General features: G+C 42.8%; 2 protein-coding genes across 2 annotated transcripts in view; one reads left to right on the forward strand and one right to left on the reverse strand.

Moving 5' to 3' along the window:
- Positions 1 to 2,249, forward strand: part of klhl6 (kelch-like family member 6) — a 53,818-nt gene extending 51,569 nt beyond the window's left edge. The window contains exon 7 of the mRNA XM_020530080.2: positions 347 to 2,249. Coding sequence (XP_020385669.1) covers positions 347 to 648 — 302 coding nt within the window. The 3' untranslated portion in view covers positions 649 to 2,249. The remainder of the gene's footprint in view (positions 1 to 346) is intronic.
- The window catches only part of LOC109923964 (probable G-protein coupled receptor 148), a 34,040-nt gene that overhangs the window by 7,444 nt on the left and 9,659 nt on the right, over positions 1 to 16,937 (reverse strand). Inside the window, exon 2 of the mRNA XM_048604134.1 lies at positions 5,529 to 5,610. Within this exon, the coding sequence (XP_048460091.1) occupies positions 5,559 to 5,610 (52 nt within the window). The 3' untranslated portion in view covers positions 5,529 to 5,558. The remainder of the gene's footprint in view (positions 1 to 5,528; positions 5,611 to 16,937) is intronic.

Below are 16,937 nucleotides of genomic sequence, written 5' to 3' on the forward strand. Positions count from 1 at the left end.
TAGGTGAGGGTGAGGGATACGGTGAAGTGGGTAGGTGAGGGTGAGGGATACGGTGAAGTGGTTAGGTGAAGGTGAGTGATATAGCGAAGTGGGTAGGTGGAGGTGAGGTGTGGTCAAAAGATGAGGGGTTGTTGTTGGAGGGTGAGCTGAGTTATTGGTGTAATCATGGCTAAGATAAGTGGTACATGAGGGGGTACCTTTGATCTCCCTTCAGTTTTCATTACATTGTTATTATTGAATACTGAGCTGGGGTAGGCCTGGAGCAAACCTCCTTCCTCGATTTCCAGGACAGTCATCTTTATGTGTTGCTCTTAATGGCGCGCTCTCTCTTTCTTTCTTTCTTGAGGTGGTGCAATGAAGGCTCTCTACTGCTACAACCCTACGGAGGACCTATGGACTCTGGTCACCCAGTTTGGCCATGAACGTGCCAGCTGTGGGATCGCGGCATGCAACAACAAGCTGTTCATTACCGGGGGGCGTGACGAGAAGAATGAGGTCATTGCCACCGTGTTGTGTTGGGACACAGAGAAGCAGAAGCTGACAGAGGAATGCGTTTTGCCCCGTGGGGTCTCACACCATGGTAGTGTCACTGTTCGGAAATCGTACACACACATCCGCCGCATCGTTCCAGGAGCTGTCTCCGTATGACATCAGGAAACCCTACTCGCTTCCTGACTCAAGGATTTACAAAAATCCGCACCATCCTGAGTTTCTATCCCACTATTTGGATGCGTTCTAAGAAACAATTTCCTGTCCTGATGGTCCACTGTCTCTGGATGTTACCAGGGACATGACTATGCCATTTTTGCAATTGAACCTTGTGGGACAAACACTGCCTTGTCAAAATATTTGGAAATTTGATAAGATTCTTTACAGATTTGTTTGGTTTGTAAAGCAGCTACACACTAGATTTAGAGGATGCACAGTGGATAAACAATATGATGTAATGGAAACACTTTGGAAACAGAGGGATGTAGAGTCAACATGTGAGAGATATATTGAGAGGATCCAACACTGGCTGAAAGAGGTAAATTATATAGACTAAACTGGTAGGCAAGGGTATTAAGGAAGCAAGCTGAGCAAGTAATTAGGCTAAAGGTACGGATCAACCATAATGTGACGCTACGAGTAATGAAGCTATTGAGAGTGGGAAAGGGAGAGCACAGACTTACAGCAACAAAAAGAGGTTGTGGTATTTGAGAATGTGCTCCTCTGATGATGGCCCTGCTGAGTTATTTTGTAAAGTGGCAGGGAGTTAGTTATACTGCATGAATTTGGGCTGATTGCCCACAAATAACACTGGATTTAATGCTATTTAAATTAGCAGGTGTAAAACCTGATGATGAACAGATTAGCCATGTGTTAGATACTATAAAACCCTCGAACACGTTAGGCATCTCTGTAACATGTTCCCTCCATCTCCATTTGCCAAACCTTTGTTTTTAAATTTCTAATTAATTGTACTTCAGATCCTTTTAAATGCATATTTGTACAATATCGATGTGGTTTCATGTGAATTTGAGTTCAGTCTTACTTATATGCCACGGACCCTATTCATACAGCCAGCCAACAGTTGAAGTGTCTCACACAGGTTACACTTTGTTGGGTTGAGTCTGGTTGCAAGGGTTAAAGTCATGTCTTTTCCTCAGTCTCTTGATCAGCTTCAGCCCTGGTCTAATAGCAACAGTCATTTCCACTGCTTGTGCCTGGCAGCCTTGCCCCAGCTCTGGGTACTCGATGCACAAATTGACCCCCATGTTGTTGGTCCTCTCCACTTATGCACAGATTAAGGTGCCATCTATCCAATTCTAGCCCATCCATGGGGAAAAGAGGGAGAGGTTGGGAGAAGGAAGGAGGGAGACACATTAAGCTTCCTGGGAGAACCACAAGGGATACCTGGGCTGAAGTTTAGATTTAAAAAATACATGGGCAGTAAATGGAATTAAAACTAAAGGGTGCAAACATCTCAAGAGATATCAAACATTACACTTTAATAAAGTTTCAAGGGCAATAAAAATAATGCAAACTAATTGGATGGTAAAACAACAGAACCCAGAGAAGAAAACAAATTGTAGGTTCAGCTAAAATGTTCCATGAGATTGAAGCTTGTTAAAGTGTTTAAACGTATTTAAAAGTTTTGCAAAGTGCTCATGGTGTTTAAAAGTATTTCAAAGTTTGTAAAAGTTATAAAAAGTGCTCAAAGTTTTTAAGGGTATTTATAAAGAAAAATACATGCCTACTTTCGAGGAGATGGCTGTGTCTTCATCTAGTGATATATGCACAAACACATGAACAAAAGAATTAGGGGCAGGAGCAGGCCATTCAGCCCCTCAAACCTGCTTATCCATTCAATAAGTTCGTGGGTGATCTGATAGTGGCCTCACCTTCACTAAGCTGTGTATCCCTGATATCCTTTTGTTCCCTGGTTAGTCAAGAATCTACTATCTCTCCTTTAAAAATATTTCATAACTCTGCTTCCCTCTAGGCAAAACAGTTCCAAAGACTGCCAAAAGTTGATAGGAATTTTCTTTTTCATTTTCTTTTTCTATTTTTTTTCTTTTTCTTTTTTTTCATTCCTCATCTCCATCTTAAATGGTACTCCCCTTATTTTTCAACTGTGTTCCCTGGTGCTAGACTATCTTACAAGAAGAAACATCCTTTCAGCATCCACTCTGTCAAGTTCCCTCGGGATCATATATATTTCAAGCAGATCTGGACTCCAAATATGTCCAGCCTGTCCAAATCTTTTCTCTCAGGTTCAGAAGAGATTTACCAGGATGTTGCCAGGAATGGAGGGTTTAAGTTATAAGGAGAGGCTGGCTAGTTTGGGACTTTTCACTGGAGTTTAGGAGGTTGAGAGGTGATCTTATATAGGTACATAAAATCATGAGGGGTACAGATAAGGTGAATGGCAGATGTCTTTTCCCTAGGGTGGACGTATTTCAAGATTAGCTGGCATTATTTTTAAAATGAGAGGAGAAAGACTAAAAAAAGACACGAGGGGCAATTTTTTTACACAGAGAGTGGTTCGTGTGTGGAATGAACTTCCTGAGGAAGTGATGGATGTGGATACAGTTACAATGTTTCATCGATGGACCAAACTTTCGAAATTCTCACTGCAGCCAGTAAATCAGGAGAGCTCACATTCTTCAGTGATGTCTCTCCAAGGTCGGCTGTGAATTTTACTGTTTGTTTATTTTTCTTAGACCGACCTCTGATGTCCAACGATGCTTGTAAGTACACAGCACAGATAGTCAGCTGTGAAAGTTCACTGCCTGGTCTGTGCAGGTTCGCTGCTCTTTTATTTTCACCTCCCACGTGGTCCCTGCTCTCCCTCTTTCCTCCCGTTTTAAAGTACCATTGATTTGATATTTTTCTCCCCAGGGCTCCAAAACAATGCAACAGTTTATAAAACATTAATTCCTGCTCCAAGAAATCGAGGAAATCTGCTCCAACACTGAAAGAAACCTCAAAAACGGAGTAGCTCTTACAGCCATCAAATTTTTTTCCCCATCCTCCATCTTGGATTATCCAGAAATGGATGGGTGTATGAATAGGAAGGGCTTAGAGGGATGTGGGCCAAATGCTGGCAAATGGAACCAGATTAACTTAGGATATCTGGTCAGCATGGACGAGTTGGACCGAAGGGTCTGTTTCCGTGCTGTACATCTCTATGTCGGTCAGGATTGCTGATATGTCAAGCTAACTGCAAAGTTGGGGTCAATCGAACTGAATTAAGAACAGAATCGAGGGGATGAATGGCCTATCCTTATTCCTGTGTTACTGTATGTCCCACTTTCCCCAGGGCTTTGACCTCTTCCCACCCACTATGTTGAAATTCTCCATATCCCTCTGTTCTTAAATATTTCCAAAGTACTTCAAACACAATGTAGCACAGTCACTGTTGCAATATAGGAAGCAAAGCAAGCAGATCGCACACGCCAAGGTCCTACAAAAAGCAGTGAGATAACGATCATTCGATCTGTTTTAATGGTATTGGTTGAGTAATAAATATTGACCAGAACATCTGGAGAGCTCCCCTGCCCGTCAAACCGGATTATTTACATTACCTGAGAGGGAAGATCAGGTGCAAATGAATGCCTCACCTGAAAGGTAATACCTCTGACACTGCAGCACCACCCCCAGTGCTGTTTCTGTGCCCGAATACCAGGAGGGGGACTTTCTGATTCAGCAACATCCAACATTTATGCACCTCATACAAGGTGCAAAATATTTTAAGGTTTGTAATAAGGGAGAGATTTCTGAAAAAGGGTCCCGACCCGAAATGTCAACTTTCCTGCTCCGCTGATGCTGCCTGGCCTGCTGCGTTCCCCTAGCTCTGTCCCTGTTATCTCTGTCCCCAACACTGGCAGTTCTTACTATCTCTGAGAGATTTATGGAAACATTTTTGATGCTGAGTGACCCAGGAGCACAGGTACCCAAAAGCTTGGTTAAAAAAAAGGTATATTTTAAAAATCTTCTCAAAAGAGGAGCAAAGGGTAGGAGAGACTTAAGGAGACTTAAGGCTCTGAAGAAGGGTCCCGACCTGAAACGTTAGCTTTCCTGCTCCTCTGATGCTGCCTGGCCTGCTGTGTTCCTCCAGCTCCAGACTGTGTTATCTCTGACTCCAGCATCGGCAGTTCTTACTATCCCATCATTTCTCCAGCACCTTTTTGTTCTGAATGAGAGTCATGTCGGACTCAGTTTCTTTCTCCACAGGTACTGCCACAGGTAGTGGGTTTCTCCAGCACTTTCTGTTTGTGTTTTAGATCTCCAACATACGTAGTAATTTGCTTTTGTCACAGGTTTGTCAAGGTTGATACCTGAAATCAGGGGTCTTTTACCAATTCCAGACCCTCCAACCCTTTGCTGAAGCGTTGGTATCACACAGGGAATTTGATAGTGCTTGGCAGTGCCTTCACACAGCAGCGTATTGTGGAAGGATGATTTAATGTGTCTATCCTCAGTGTAATCAAAAAGACAGAACCACTTGAGTGTGGAGTAATTTTCCATGCCTCAATGCTTTGTGATACCCAGGCCAAATCCACCCACTCCTGGATCAAAGAGGCACCTCAGGACCCCTGAGATGTGCCAATCTACTTTTCAACTTCAGATTGGCAATTCCTCAGCACAACTGTCTCTGACTCTGAATTAAAACAGAGATTTTGGACTTATTTCCCTGGGTGGTTATCCAGGAAATGTTAGACAGCAAGAACTCTTGTGAGTACTTGGCTACCACACAGCACCCTCCCTCCATCTTTTCACTGCCAGCTATGTCCCAATCACCTCACTACCCATCAAAATCTGGATTACCCAAACAACCTGATCCAATTACCCCAATCCACCTCATCCTGCCCATCTACCATCACACCCACCAACCTACCCACCTATGTGCTCATACAACTACCAGCTCATACACGTATCATCTCGCTCATCACACCTAGCCAGTCATTCATTCACTCACTCCTTAATTATATTCACCCATTCACTAGTGCATGAAGACTGATGCAGTGAAGCTTTCAGCTTACCATATAGCCCTGTAAAACAAAAGGCTCCTTTCATGTCCTCTCCTTGCCGCTGCGATGTTGTGATCGAATCACCATAGAATCCCTGCAATATGGAAGTAGACCATTCACACCATGAAGTCCACACTGACCCTCTGAAGAGCATCCCACCCCTCCACTCTATCCCTGCATTTCCCATAGCTAGTCCACCTGGCGTATACACCTTTGGAATGCAGAAGGAAACCCACACCAGGCACAAGGAGAATGTGCAAACTCCACACAGATAGCCACCCAAGTGTAGAATTGAACCCGTATTGCTGGCACTGTGAGGCAGCAGTGCTAACCACTGAGCTACCAGGCGACCCCTGCTAGGTGCTTAGCTCCATAATTCTCAGAAAGCCAGACTCTGAAATCCTGATAAGAATTGCAGATCAGATTGAGTCTGAATAAAGTTGGAATCGAGTGGCAATCCAACAATGATTGCAACCTCTTGGAAGGCATGCCTTGATTTCTGAGAGGAGTGGGCATATAGCAATATTCCAAACTCATAGCTGATTCCCTCAATGATTAGAAATCTTATTCCCAGGCTTGAATTTCCTTAACAATTCAGTCTCAACAGCTATCCACTGTAAAGATTTCCACAGGTTCACCACTCTCTGAGAGAAGAAATTCTTCATTGTCTCTTGACTTAAATGGGTGACTCCTCATTCTAAGGTTATGCCCTCTGGTCCCAGATGCTCCCACAGGGGAAACAACCTCTCCACATCTACCCTGTCAAGCCCCAGAAGAATCTTCTTGTTTCAATGAAGTCGCCTCACATTCTTCTAAGCTCCAATGAGGACAAACCCAATCTACTTAGCCTCTCCTCAAAATACAGTCCTTATATACTCAGAAACAACCCAGTAAACCTGCTTTGGACTGCCTCCAAAGCCAATGCATCTTTTCTTTGATAAGAAGGCCTAAATTGTTCACATATTCCAGCTGTGGTCTGAATAGTGCCTTGTATAATTTTAGCTAGACCTGCCTACTTCTATATTTTACCTTGAATATCTTCGCATCTCTGAGACCCCTCATGACCTCAGTGCCTCAGTGGAAGAGCTTGTTCTACATATTGAACATTCGCAATGTAAAGAAAAAAAAAGGTTTGCATTTTTCCAGCACTTTCCAGAACAACATGATGTCTGAATGTCCATTTACAGTACTTTTGGAGTGTGGTCACTCTGGTGCTAGGAGAAACACAGCAAAGAGTTTGTGCACAGCAAGATCCCACAATGACCAGATAATCTGTTCTTGTGACGCTCATTGAGAGACAAACATTAGGCCAGGATAACTTCCCTGTTCTACATTGAAACAGTAGAATGGTATCTTTAATATCTGCCTGAAGTGGCAGATGGGAATCTCAGTTTAATTTCTCACATGAAAGAATAGCACCTTTTATAGAGCAATACTCTCACTGGAATACATCTTCTGCTCAAGCTCCAGAGTGAGATGTGAACACGCAACATTCTTGTTTCGAGACAAGTGTGTGACCAAACGATCCACGGCTGATGCTGGTAAGAACACACTCCTGACCCACTAATCAGCTTTTACAAAGGGACAGTACTGCAGATGCTGGAAATACTGCAAATCTGAAATAAGAACTCCAAGTGGTGGAAATACGCAGCAGCTCAGCCAGTCTATGCGAAGAAAGAAACAGAGTTAACATTTCAGGTTGATGACCCTTCATCAAAACATCTGGGTCTCCTGGCTCAGGGGTAGGGACACTATCACTGTGCCATCATGTCACTCTTTATATGTTCTCAAAGGACTTAATTGATGCCCTCCACCTGCATATCACCTTTTTCCCAGGGCGGAAATGACTATTACGAGGGGGCATAATGTTAAGGTGATTGGAGGAAGGTATAGGGGAGATGTCAGAGGTAGATTCTTCACACCAAGAGTGGTGGGTGTATGGAATTCACTGCCGGCAGTGGTAGAGAAGTCAGATACTTTAGAGACTTTTAAACAACTCTTGGATAGGCACATAGATGATAGTAAAATGTAGGGTATGCAGGGTAGATTGATCTTAGTAGGATAATAGGTCGGCGCAACATCGGGGGCCGAAAGGCCTCTACTGTGCTGTACTGTTCTATGTTCTATATCCTTAACAGTAACCAACACACCATCAACATTAACTATTTCAAATTTGGATTGTGGGCTATCTATCACAAAGTTGAAGATTTGAATACAGTGGTTGTTGTTGAAATAGAGGTATTGAAGTCATCTTTTCCAGGAAACATGTTTCCATGGTAATATTGCTGAAAGAGACAAATGCTATTAACTGCCTGCTGGTCAATGTTTGACACATTTTCATAGGGAACCTTTGTAGACTAGACCAAGTTTTAGGATGGCTGCCAGTGGCTATCTTCTCCTGCAGTGTTGGTACTGTATTGGTGGTCTGCACAATTCCTCTAATTCCCCCACCCCACTCCTCTTTGCTATCCTCCACACCTGTAACTGTACTTATCAGTGGCAATAATTTACGTGAGCATACATGGTACCTTTGTAATATATATTTGCTTGGTAACTATGGCAGAGATAGCCTTGCCTGGTTATTCAGGTGTGATGACAATAGTGTTATCACTTCATTTCCTAATGTATCAATAGCAGCAATATTTACTGAAGGAGCCCCATTTCCACCCAGGAGGTGATTGGCTACTGATGGGTTTACTTAACAATGACTCAATTTCTAAATGCACTTTACCACCAGCTCAGTTCAGTCAGCTGCGTGAAAATCTTAATTTACTTTGTGTACAGTTAATGCATGGTTGCACTGGCTGGAAACATTCCATTTTTAATGGGCTTCATTTTTTTTTGTTTGTTAACCTTACTGCTTAAAATGGAATGAGATGTGAATGTGTGCGAATTATAGACCGGTCAGCCCAACAATTTCCGTGGGAGACACAAAAAACAGAAATTGCTAGAGGTCTGGCAACATCTGTAGGAAGAAAGCAGAGTGAACGTTCCGAGTCCAGTGACTCTTCATCAGAATAGAAAGTTTGTGTGGAAGAGACAAGCTAAGAGTTGGAAATCAGAAAGTGATGGGAAATGGGAGGAAGTGCAGAGAAAAATGAGGGAGTGAGTTCTTTACTGTCACTACCTCTTGCTATGAGCTACCATTGAGTTAAGACTTTCAGAGTTTCCAGAATTTCTGCTACTTTAGTGGGTCACTGCCCTTTAGCTCCTAACTTACTTTTCCACTTGTAAGCAAACATACTTTGCAGCTAGAGATGTGCCTCAGAGCAGAGAAGCAGCAGACTTCAAATTGGTGTTGGTATAAAGCCTGTTTCTAACAATTCAGGTGAAAAACTGCAGCCAGGTTGGGAAATTCTGCTTCACCTGTGTGTTCACTCAATCACTCTATCTAGTATGGGATGAAATCTGGATGTCAACCAACGAAGAAAGAGAAATAGTACACAGTAGAACAAACAATGTAACAGCATCATTGCAAATGGCTGAAATTCCATTTTGTAACCCAAGTGGTTTAGGTGGGAGAAAGTATATCAAGAGTCAGCGATTGAAAAGTCTGCAGGAGATCATGGCATCAAGCTGAGAAGTTGGTATTTCCCAGTGCTGTCCCAATCAGACTGGAAGCACAATGGCTTTCCTTGGGATCACAATTTCACTGTGATGTTGCTGGGCATTAGACTTTTCAATGCCACCAACACCAGTCAGGTCTGCACCATCTCCATTACAAGCATGCTTCAACAGCATTTAAACATGGTCCTCATCTCTCTGGCTGTGTGTCTGGCAGGCACATTGTTGGCTAACCCACTGCTTGTGGCGCTTATTGTGTTAACGAAATGGTTTCGCCGGGAGACAAGGTATGTGCTTCTGGCGAACATAGCCTCAACAGCCTTATCAGCATATCAGCGCAGCAGTGCATGCCCACACTGGTATGTGATGTTGCAGTTATTGGATGAATCATGTCTGAATAGGGCAGTGTCATTCCCATTGCAGTTATGATGATTGATACCTACGTAGCTCTTAGCTTCCCATTGCGTTACTTGTCGCTCACCTCCCCATCACGAACCGTTAAACTTATAATCCTGATTTGGATTCTAGCATCAATGTATTCGTTCATCTTGCTAACTCCAATCCTGGCAAAAGCAATCGGCTCTGACTCACGGTCACAAGATGTGCCTCATGTTGCCGCTCCCAGATTTGAGCTGTTTTGGCCACTGTCTGACATTAGAAATCAACATTTCCTTTACGTGCAGCATTTTGCTCCTTTTTCCCAATGGTACTGTACTGCTATGTCATGCTGTCAAGCTGGGGCATCTGGGACAGTCTCAAATCCAGGGCCAGACTGACTGTGCTAATACATGGGATTGTCCCCTTTCTGTATTTCTTCCCCTGTTTGATTTTTAACTTTGAGATTGTGTTCAGAAATTCACACCTCATCAGCCTCAGTGATAGAATATGGCTCCACTTCATCAACATTCATGTTTTCATGATGCTCCCATGACTACTGTGCCCTTCCCTTTGTGGTTTGAGATATACAGAACTGGAAGAAGCAGTCAAGAGCCTACTTATAATGAGAACTCATTGCGTACATGATCAGAGTCCAAACTATCTCCAGTGGTCGATGTTGTCTGACTTGGAAGGGATGCTGTTCCCATTACACTTGCTGTCTTTATCCTTGTAGAAGTCACAACTTTAGGTCCCTGCTGATTTAAGGGTGGCAAGGTGTCCCACACTAACCCCAGGTCACTAATGCCAGGAAAGGGACTGTGAATGGGTTGCACATGGTTGCATGTGTGTCTCAGTGGTGTATAGCCTGGCCCACCATCAGAATGCTAAGGTGCATTGTGTTACTCGAATTGGAGAGTGAAGGTCTGGCTAGGGCCCAAGAAATCTCAGACTGATACTCAATGACGCAAGTGAGCCCAGTAAGGCAGGTGATCAATTCCCCATTATCAATTATCTTCCCAGGGCAAAGTTTTTTTCATATATAATGGTGCTCAATGTTCTTGAGATTCTACTTTGACTCAAGTGGCATTTTAGGCCAACAACTTTATTTGTTTGCCTACTGATATTGTTGCTCCTGCCTCCGCTTCACACAGGAACATGTTCAAAATCTGGGACAACTGCCAAATCCAATATGGACAAAAACCATTCTACCTTAAGTGCTTCTGCTCAGAAGCCAGGCCTGGAACAGATTAATTGATGTCTTATTAGAAGTATTGTCGACAACGGTCTTGAAAATGTAAATATGTTTTATAAATTACTGGAGATATGGTTCATTTTATTTATATACAAAGATAGATATGCACCTCTGAACCACCCATCATGATGCTCAAGGTAAATTAGGAGATGAACAGTTTTATATGAGTGAGAAAATTGTGTTTTAAAGGTGTATGTCCAACAGGCCACTTAATGTGCATCCCTGAAAGTAATGTTAGAGTTACTTGTCAGTGCTTATCTGAATGCTGCATTTGTTTGATTGACAACTCAATTAGGAATCTCTTGACATTATATAATGGGAATGCAGTTCAAGTGTGGGAGCCGAATCACACACCATTTTAACATTGCACAAGTGAGATGAGAGGTAGACCTATGAGAGGTAGAATTTACTAGGTTATAAGAATGATTGATATGTTATTACATTTGTTGCATTGTACTACTGATAAATCTCATACGCACACTTTCTTTGGAGTTTTGCGTATTAAATATTTGTCTCCCAGCTGGCAGATTTGTACACATGAGCTTCCGTTCCTTCGCCACCAACTCCATCCACCTCTCTGGCAACTCCGAAGCTGAAGCAAATTGTTTGTAACTCTGATACTATGTTTTGCCCAGAGAACAGCTATCTATGCCATCACAAGACTGACTATTTTCACCTCCAAAGCATTGTCTGACATCAACCTCACGAACATATGAACAAATGAAAAACAGCAGGCCACTGGCTGTTCAATCCTGCTCCCCTATTCCTATAAAGTCATGGCTGATCTGGTTTTAACCTCAATTCTACATTCCTGCATATCCCACATCATCTTTCATCCCTTGGTCATCAAGAATCCATCTACCTCTGCCTTAAAAACATTTAAAGATTCCGCACCTACTGCCTTTTTGAGGAAGGAAATTCCAAAGACTCACAACCTTCGGAGTGAAAATGTTTCCTCATCTCTGCCTTGAATGGGCATCCCTTATTTTTAAACTGCCACTCCTAGTCCTATAGTCTCCCACAAGAGGAAACACCCTTTCAGCATCCAACCGGTCAAGTCTCCTCAGGATCTTATACATTTCAATTAAGTCACCTCTGACTCTTCTGAACTCCAGACCTGTTTAGCCTCGAAACCTTCATTCAATTTGTGTCATCTCTGGGGCTTGGCTTTTACAATAGAGTCTGGGCTGGTTGCTACAATCTTCTTTTTGTAAATGCGAGGTCATCCAAAACTTTGATGCCCATGTATTAACTCACACCGCTGGCCTCTGACCCTGTAGACCCGCGATGAGATACCATCAGCTTCTCGTGTTCTGTTGCTGGACAGGCGTTCATTGTGATCACTTCTCTGAGCAGCACCATCTCTCGAGCTGTCTCTCTTATGGTGAGATAGCTTCCAAGAATGGTTCAAAATAAATGCAGCTTTTGAACCTTAGTGGAACAAGGAGGATCGAATCTGTCACTTTAGCTGTAAGTCTGTAGTGCAACAGTCTTTTTATTAAAGAATCCCTACAATGTGGAAACAGGCCATTTGGCCCAACAAGTGTCCACACCAATTCTCCGGAGAGCATCCCTCCCAGACTCATCCCCCATCCTATCCTTGTAACCCTGCATTTCCCATGGTTAATCCCATCTAACCTACACATCCCTGGACACTATGGGCAATTTCCCACACCCAAGCCACCTAACCTGCGCATCTTTGGACTGTGGGAAGAAACCAGAGCACCCGGAGACACAGGGAGAACGTGCAAACTCCATACAGACAGTCGCCCAAGGCTGGAATTGAGCACGGGTCCCTGGTGCTGTGAGGCAGCAGTGCTAACCACTGAGCCACCGTGTCACCCAATCCTGCCCACTCTGCTGTACACACATGAGAGTTGGACTGTGCATCAGTGTCAAGCTGAGAAGCTCAAACACTTCCGGTCGAGCTGCCTTCTGAAGATCAGATGGCAGGACAAAATAGCTGAGGTATTCATTTGAGCTGCCCTGTCAAACATCTCCATCCCATCGAGACAGTCACAACTGATTCTGTAGCCAGAATATCTAACACTTATTGACAAAAGTAAATCCTCTCTGGAGAACTTAAGCATGGCATGTATCTTCATCAAAGTCAGAGGAAGTGCTAATGAGAACAACTTCTAAAACCATGAACAGCTTCATCTAGAAGTACAAAGGTAGCAGATACATAGGAAGACACCACCTTCACCAAGCCACTCAGCATTCTGACTCAGAGATACATCTCTATTCCTGCAGTGTCATTGAGTCAAAATCCTGGAACTGCCTTCCTTATGGTATTGTGGGTCTGCCTACACTGTAGTCGTTCAAGAAAGCAGCCCAACACCACCTTATCAATGGTAACTAGGGGCAGAACATAAATACTGGCCCAGTCAGCAATACCAACATCCCATGAACGAGTAAAACCAAAAACACACTGAAGCCTTCACTTAGGAGTCTTGATAATTATCCTGAGTCCTGGGGGACCTTCACTACTGTATATTGCACAACCAAATAAATGATGTTGCCTGGCCTGCTGTGTTCCTCCAGCTCCATATGGTGTTATCTCTGACTCCAGCATCTGCAGTTCTTACTATCTCCAAATAAAAATGATGCAGCTTCCTACGAAAGCCAATTCTATCAGAGACAGAGAGAAAACACAAGGGGAGGAAATCCCCAGTTTCTGTGCTATTGGCATCACAACCTTGTGGGCACAGATTGACCTCAGCAGTCATCTACATACTGACTGAACCCCTACCAAACATCCCAATGGATGCTCACCTTGAACAATAAATGACAACTCAGACAAATGATCATCCCTGTGCACGCTGATCGACACTGGCTCCCAGTTAAGCAATATCTCAATTTTAAAGTTTTCATCCTCATTTTCAAATCTCTCCATTATCATCATTATCCTCCATGATCTCCTCCAGTCTCACAATCCTTCAAACTCCTGTATTTCTGACTCTTCAATTTTAATTGCTTCCACCGTGATGGCTATTCCATCAATTGCCAAAATTCCTAAATTTCTTCCCTAAATGTCTCCCCTTTGCTCACTGTTAACATACTCCACAAAAACAGTGTCTTTCAACAAGCTTTTGTTATCTGAGTTAATATCATCTTAACCTGTTCTGATGAAATGTTATTGTTAAAAGAAAGAGTTAACTCAGTTACTACCTAACTTGAAGTATTTTCAACTCTTTAATTCTATCTTTAATATCACAGTAAGTGGCTCAGTCCTGAATTCTGGGCAGTACCCTGGAGGCATTGTCTTTGATTAAAGACACAATATAAACATAGATTTCTTGTTATTATTCCAGGTTTTCTCTGCTAGCTGTTATTCTGGATTCACCTCTGCTCATCTCTCTGTTATTCCAGGATTATTCTGCTTTTTGCTTCTACTTTTCTGAGATCAATCTGTTATCTCTTTTACTGTCACTCTAGTTTCAATTTTCCCACTATGACAGGTTCATTTATTTCTTTGATCCTCAGTTCACACTCTGTTATCCCAGATTCATTCTATCTCTATTATCATCTCAAACTCTGCTCACCATGATCACAGACCTTCCTTTATCACAGCCTTTTTTGGTCCATTATTCCAAACTCATTCACTCTCTCTCTCTCTTTCTCTGTTATCCCAGACTCTCTGCTGCCTTCGCTATCTCAGACTCTGTTCGTTCCATTATCCCAGGGTCACTCTGTTACTCATGTCTCTTTAGCAGGATACTCTCACTGGGGTCATTGCCTCTGTTATTCCAAAGATCCTCCTTCACAACATCCACAACCCGAGCTACAAATCTACTCTAAAGCCTTAGAAATCCTCCTTCATTGTCTCAGTTTAAACTTTTCAAGCAACGTGGCCATCACATTCCATGGCTGACAAGATGCTGTATAAAAAAAAGGAGAGATATACATTGCAGCATGCCTGGATTTAAACTGAAATCTCTATTATTTTGTTCCTTTAGAAAACAGGCTGACAAGAAGGTGATGAAGATTAATTAAGCTGTTTATTTGTTCAATAGAAATATCTCTGCATCATTTAGTGTTTCGTGCACCTTGTGGTTGCACAGCGACTACGTATTAGATGCCTTAAATCACAGAGTGTTTAAGCTAACTGTAGCTGGGTCCTTGGCCAGTTAACCATTCGCTAAGCAACATTCCCTTGGTAACTGGGCTGTCAGATGCGAAAGTCCGAGAGCAGGTGGAAAAGGCTAAAGAAATGGTGTGCTCTGTAGTCATGATGATGCCTGAATGTCTTCCACGACAGCAAGATGACAGTGCATGCTACCTCACCTGAACTTGTGGGTTAAACCACTTTCACCTTTATTCCTATTTTAAAACTATTCTTTATTCTTCTTTTATAGCCAGCATCATTATCGTAAGGGGCCACAACACAAAAAGGAGGAAGCTATGCTTCAGTTGCATTGAATGCTAGTCAAAGTTAGAGTGCTGTGACCAGATTTGAGCACTGACCTCAGGAAGGCCATGTTGATATTGTTATATATAGAGGGGCTATACATAGAGGTTACATTCTCAAGATGTTTGCTTTTTTGTTTAACATAGACTGTGAATTTCAAAGGATAGGTTTAGTTCTGTGTTATTCTTTTCCAGATTGTGATATTTCTGGCAGACATCAAGAGATCTTTCTGTATCAATACTAATGTGGATAAATGACACCTACGATACAATCATTACAGGTCTACCACCTGACAACCAACAACATTGTTCTCTTCGATAAAAAGCTTGTTATTGATTCAACTTGTTATATGACGTAGGATCAGAACATATTGGATATTGAGAGTCAAGGATATATGGTACAAGAGACTACAACATGTATTGATTACTGAGTCAGAATGTTTTTTAAACAGCCTCATTATGTAATTATGAAAAGAAAATTGGACTATATTGTGCCATGCAGACACAGGCCCAATACATCTTAAGTACTCAGTTAAGGAGTATTGCATAATTGATGCTGGGCATATGGTAAGTGTTGACTAAATACACAGTACATCAATGTTAGGTTTTTTGGATCTTCTCCTAGTTTTCCACGAGAAGGATTTGGCAAGAAGGTATTGGAAATGTTCTGTACTAAAAAATGTTCTTTAATGCACATTAAAAAGGACTCTTGAGATAAAAGCTGTTAGAATTCTAATGAGTTCACTTTAATCATATAGCCTCATAAACTGGAGATAGGTAACCCATTAGTCTGTTTTGATAATGAAAACACCAGCAATCCCTTCACTTCCATTGCAATGGAAAACTGTTTCTCCTCTTTCTGGGAAATAACAGCATGAGATAAAATGCAGGTATTTGACCAATTAGACTGGACTTTGAGAGGTAAAACTGAGGAAGAATTGGGTTCCATATGAAAATTGCATCAAGGATACACTATCTGGACAATTCGAAATTAGTTTAAGTTTAACAAAGTGATCTACTGACATGAAGCATGGTTTTAATTATTCTTCCACTGTTACTCAAAATACAAATTGTAGACTTAGAATTAGAATTAGGTTTATTGTCACGTGTACTCAAGTACAAAGTACAAGAGTACGGTGAAATGTGTACAATGTCACCACACAAGGTGCCATCTTAGGTATAAAGTACTGAGGCACAAATCTTGATACTCTAATAGATCAGGTGCAAAAGTAGAGAAGTAAAGAGATACGCTAGAAGTTCTACATTACAGTTCTTCATAGTACACATAAAGAAGATAAAAGAAGTTAAAAGGTAAGTATTACAGTCCTTCTGTAGCCTGCGGTCTCTCCACACCGCAGAATTTCCACACATGATCTCGGTCTCCCTGCATTGCAGGGCTTGAGATCTGTGACAGGCTGACCACACCAGGCCCCAGCCCGCTGGCCAATCTGTCTGGGTCTCTGCCCCACTGGCTGTTCCACTCTGGCTCTGCAACCGCTGGCCACCTCACTTGGCATGGGCATACCAACCGCTGACCGCCCCGCCCCGTACTGACCACCGACCGCCCAGCCCCGTACTGACCACTGACCGTCCCACTCCGTACTGACCTACTGACCATCCCACTCCGTACTGGCCGGCTGACCATCCCACTCCGTACTGACCCACTGACCATCCCACTCCGTACTGGCCCACTGACCGTCTCACTCCGTACTGCCTACTGACCGTCCCACTCCGTACTGACCACTGACCGTCTCACTCCGTACTGACCGCTGACCACTGACCAGCTCACTCCGTACTGCCTACTGGCCCACTGACCG

This window comes from Rhincodon typus, chromosome 13 (genome assembly GCF_021869965.1).
Source record: "Rhincodon typus isolate 14 chromosome 13, sRhiTyp1.1, whole genome shotgun sequence".
NCBI classification, from domain to species: domain Eukaryota; kingdom Metazoa; phylum Chordata; class Chondrichthyes; order Orectolobiformes; family Rhincodontidae; genus Rhincodon; species Rhincodon typus.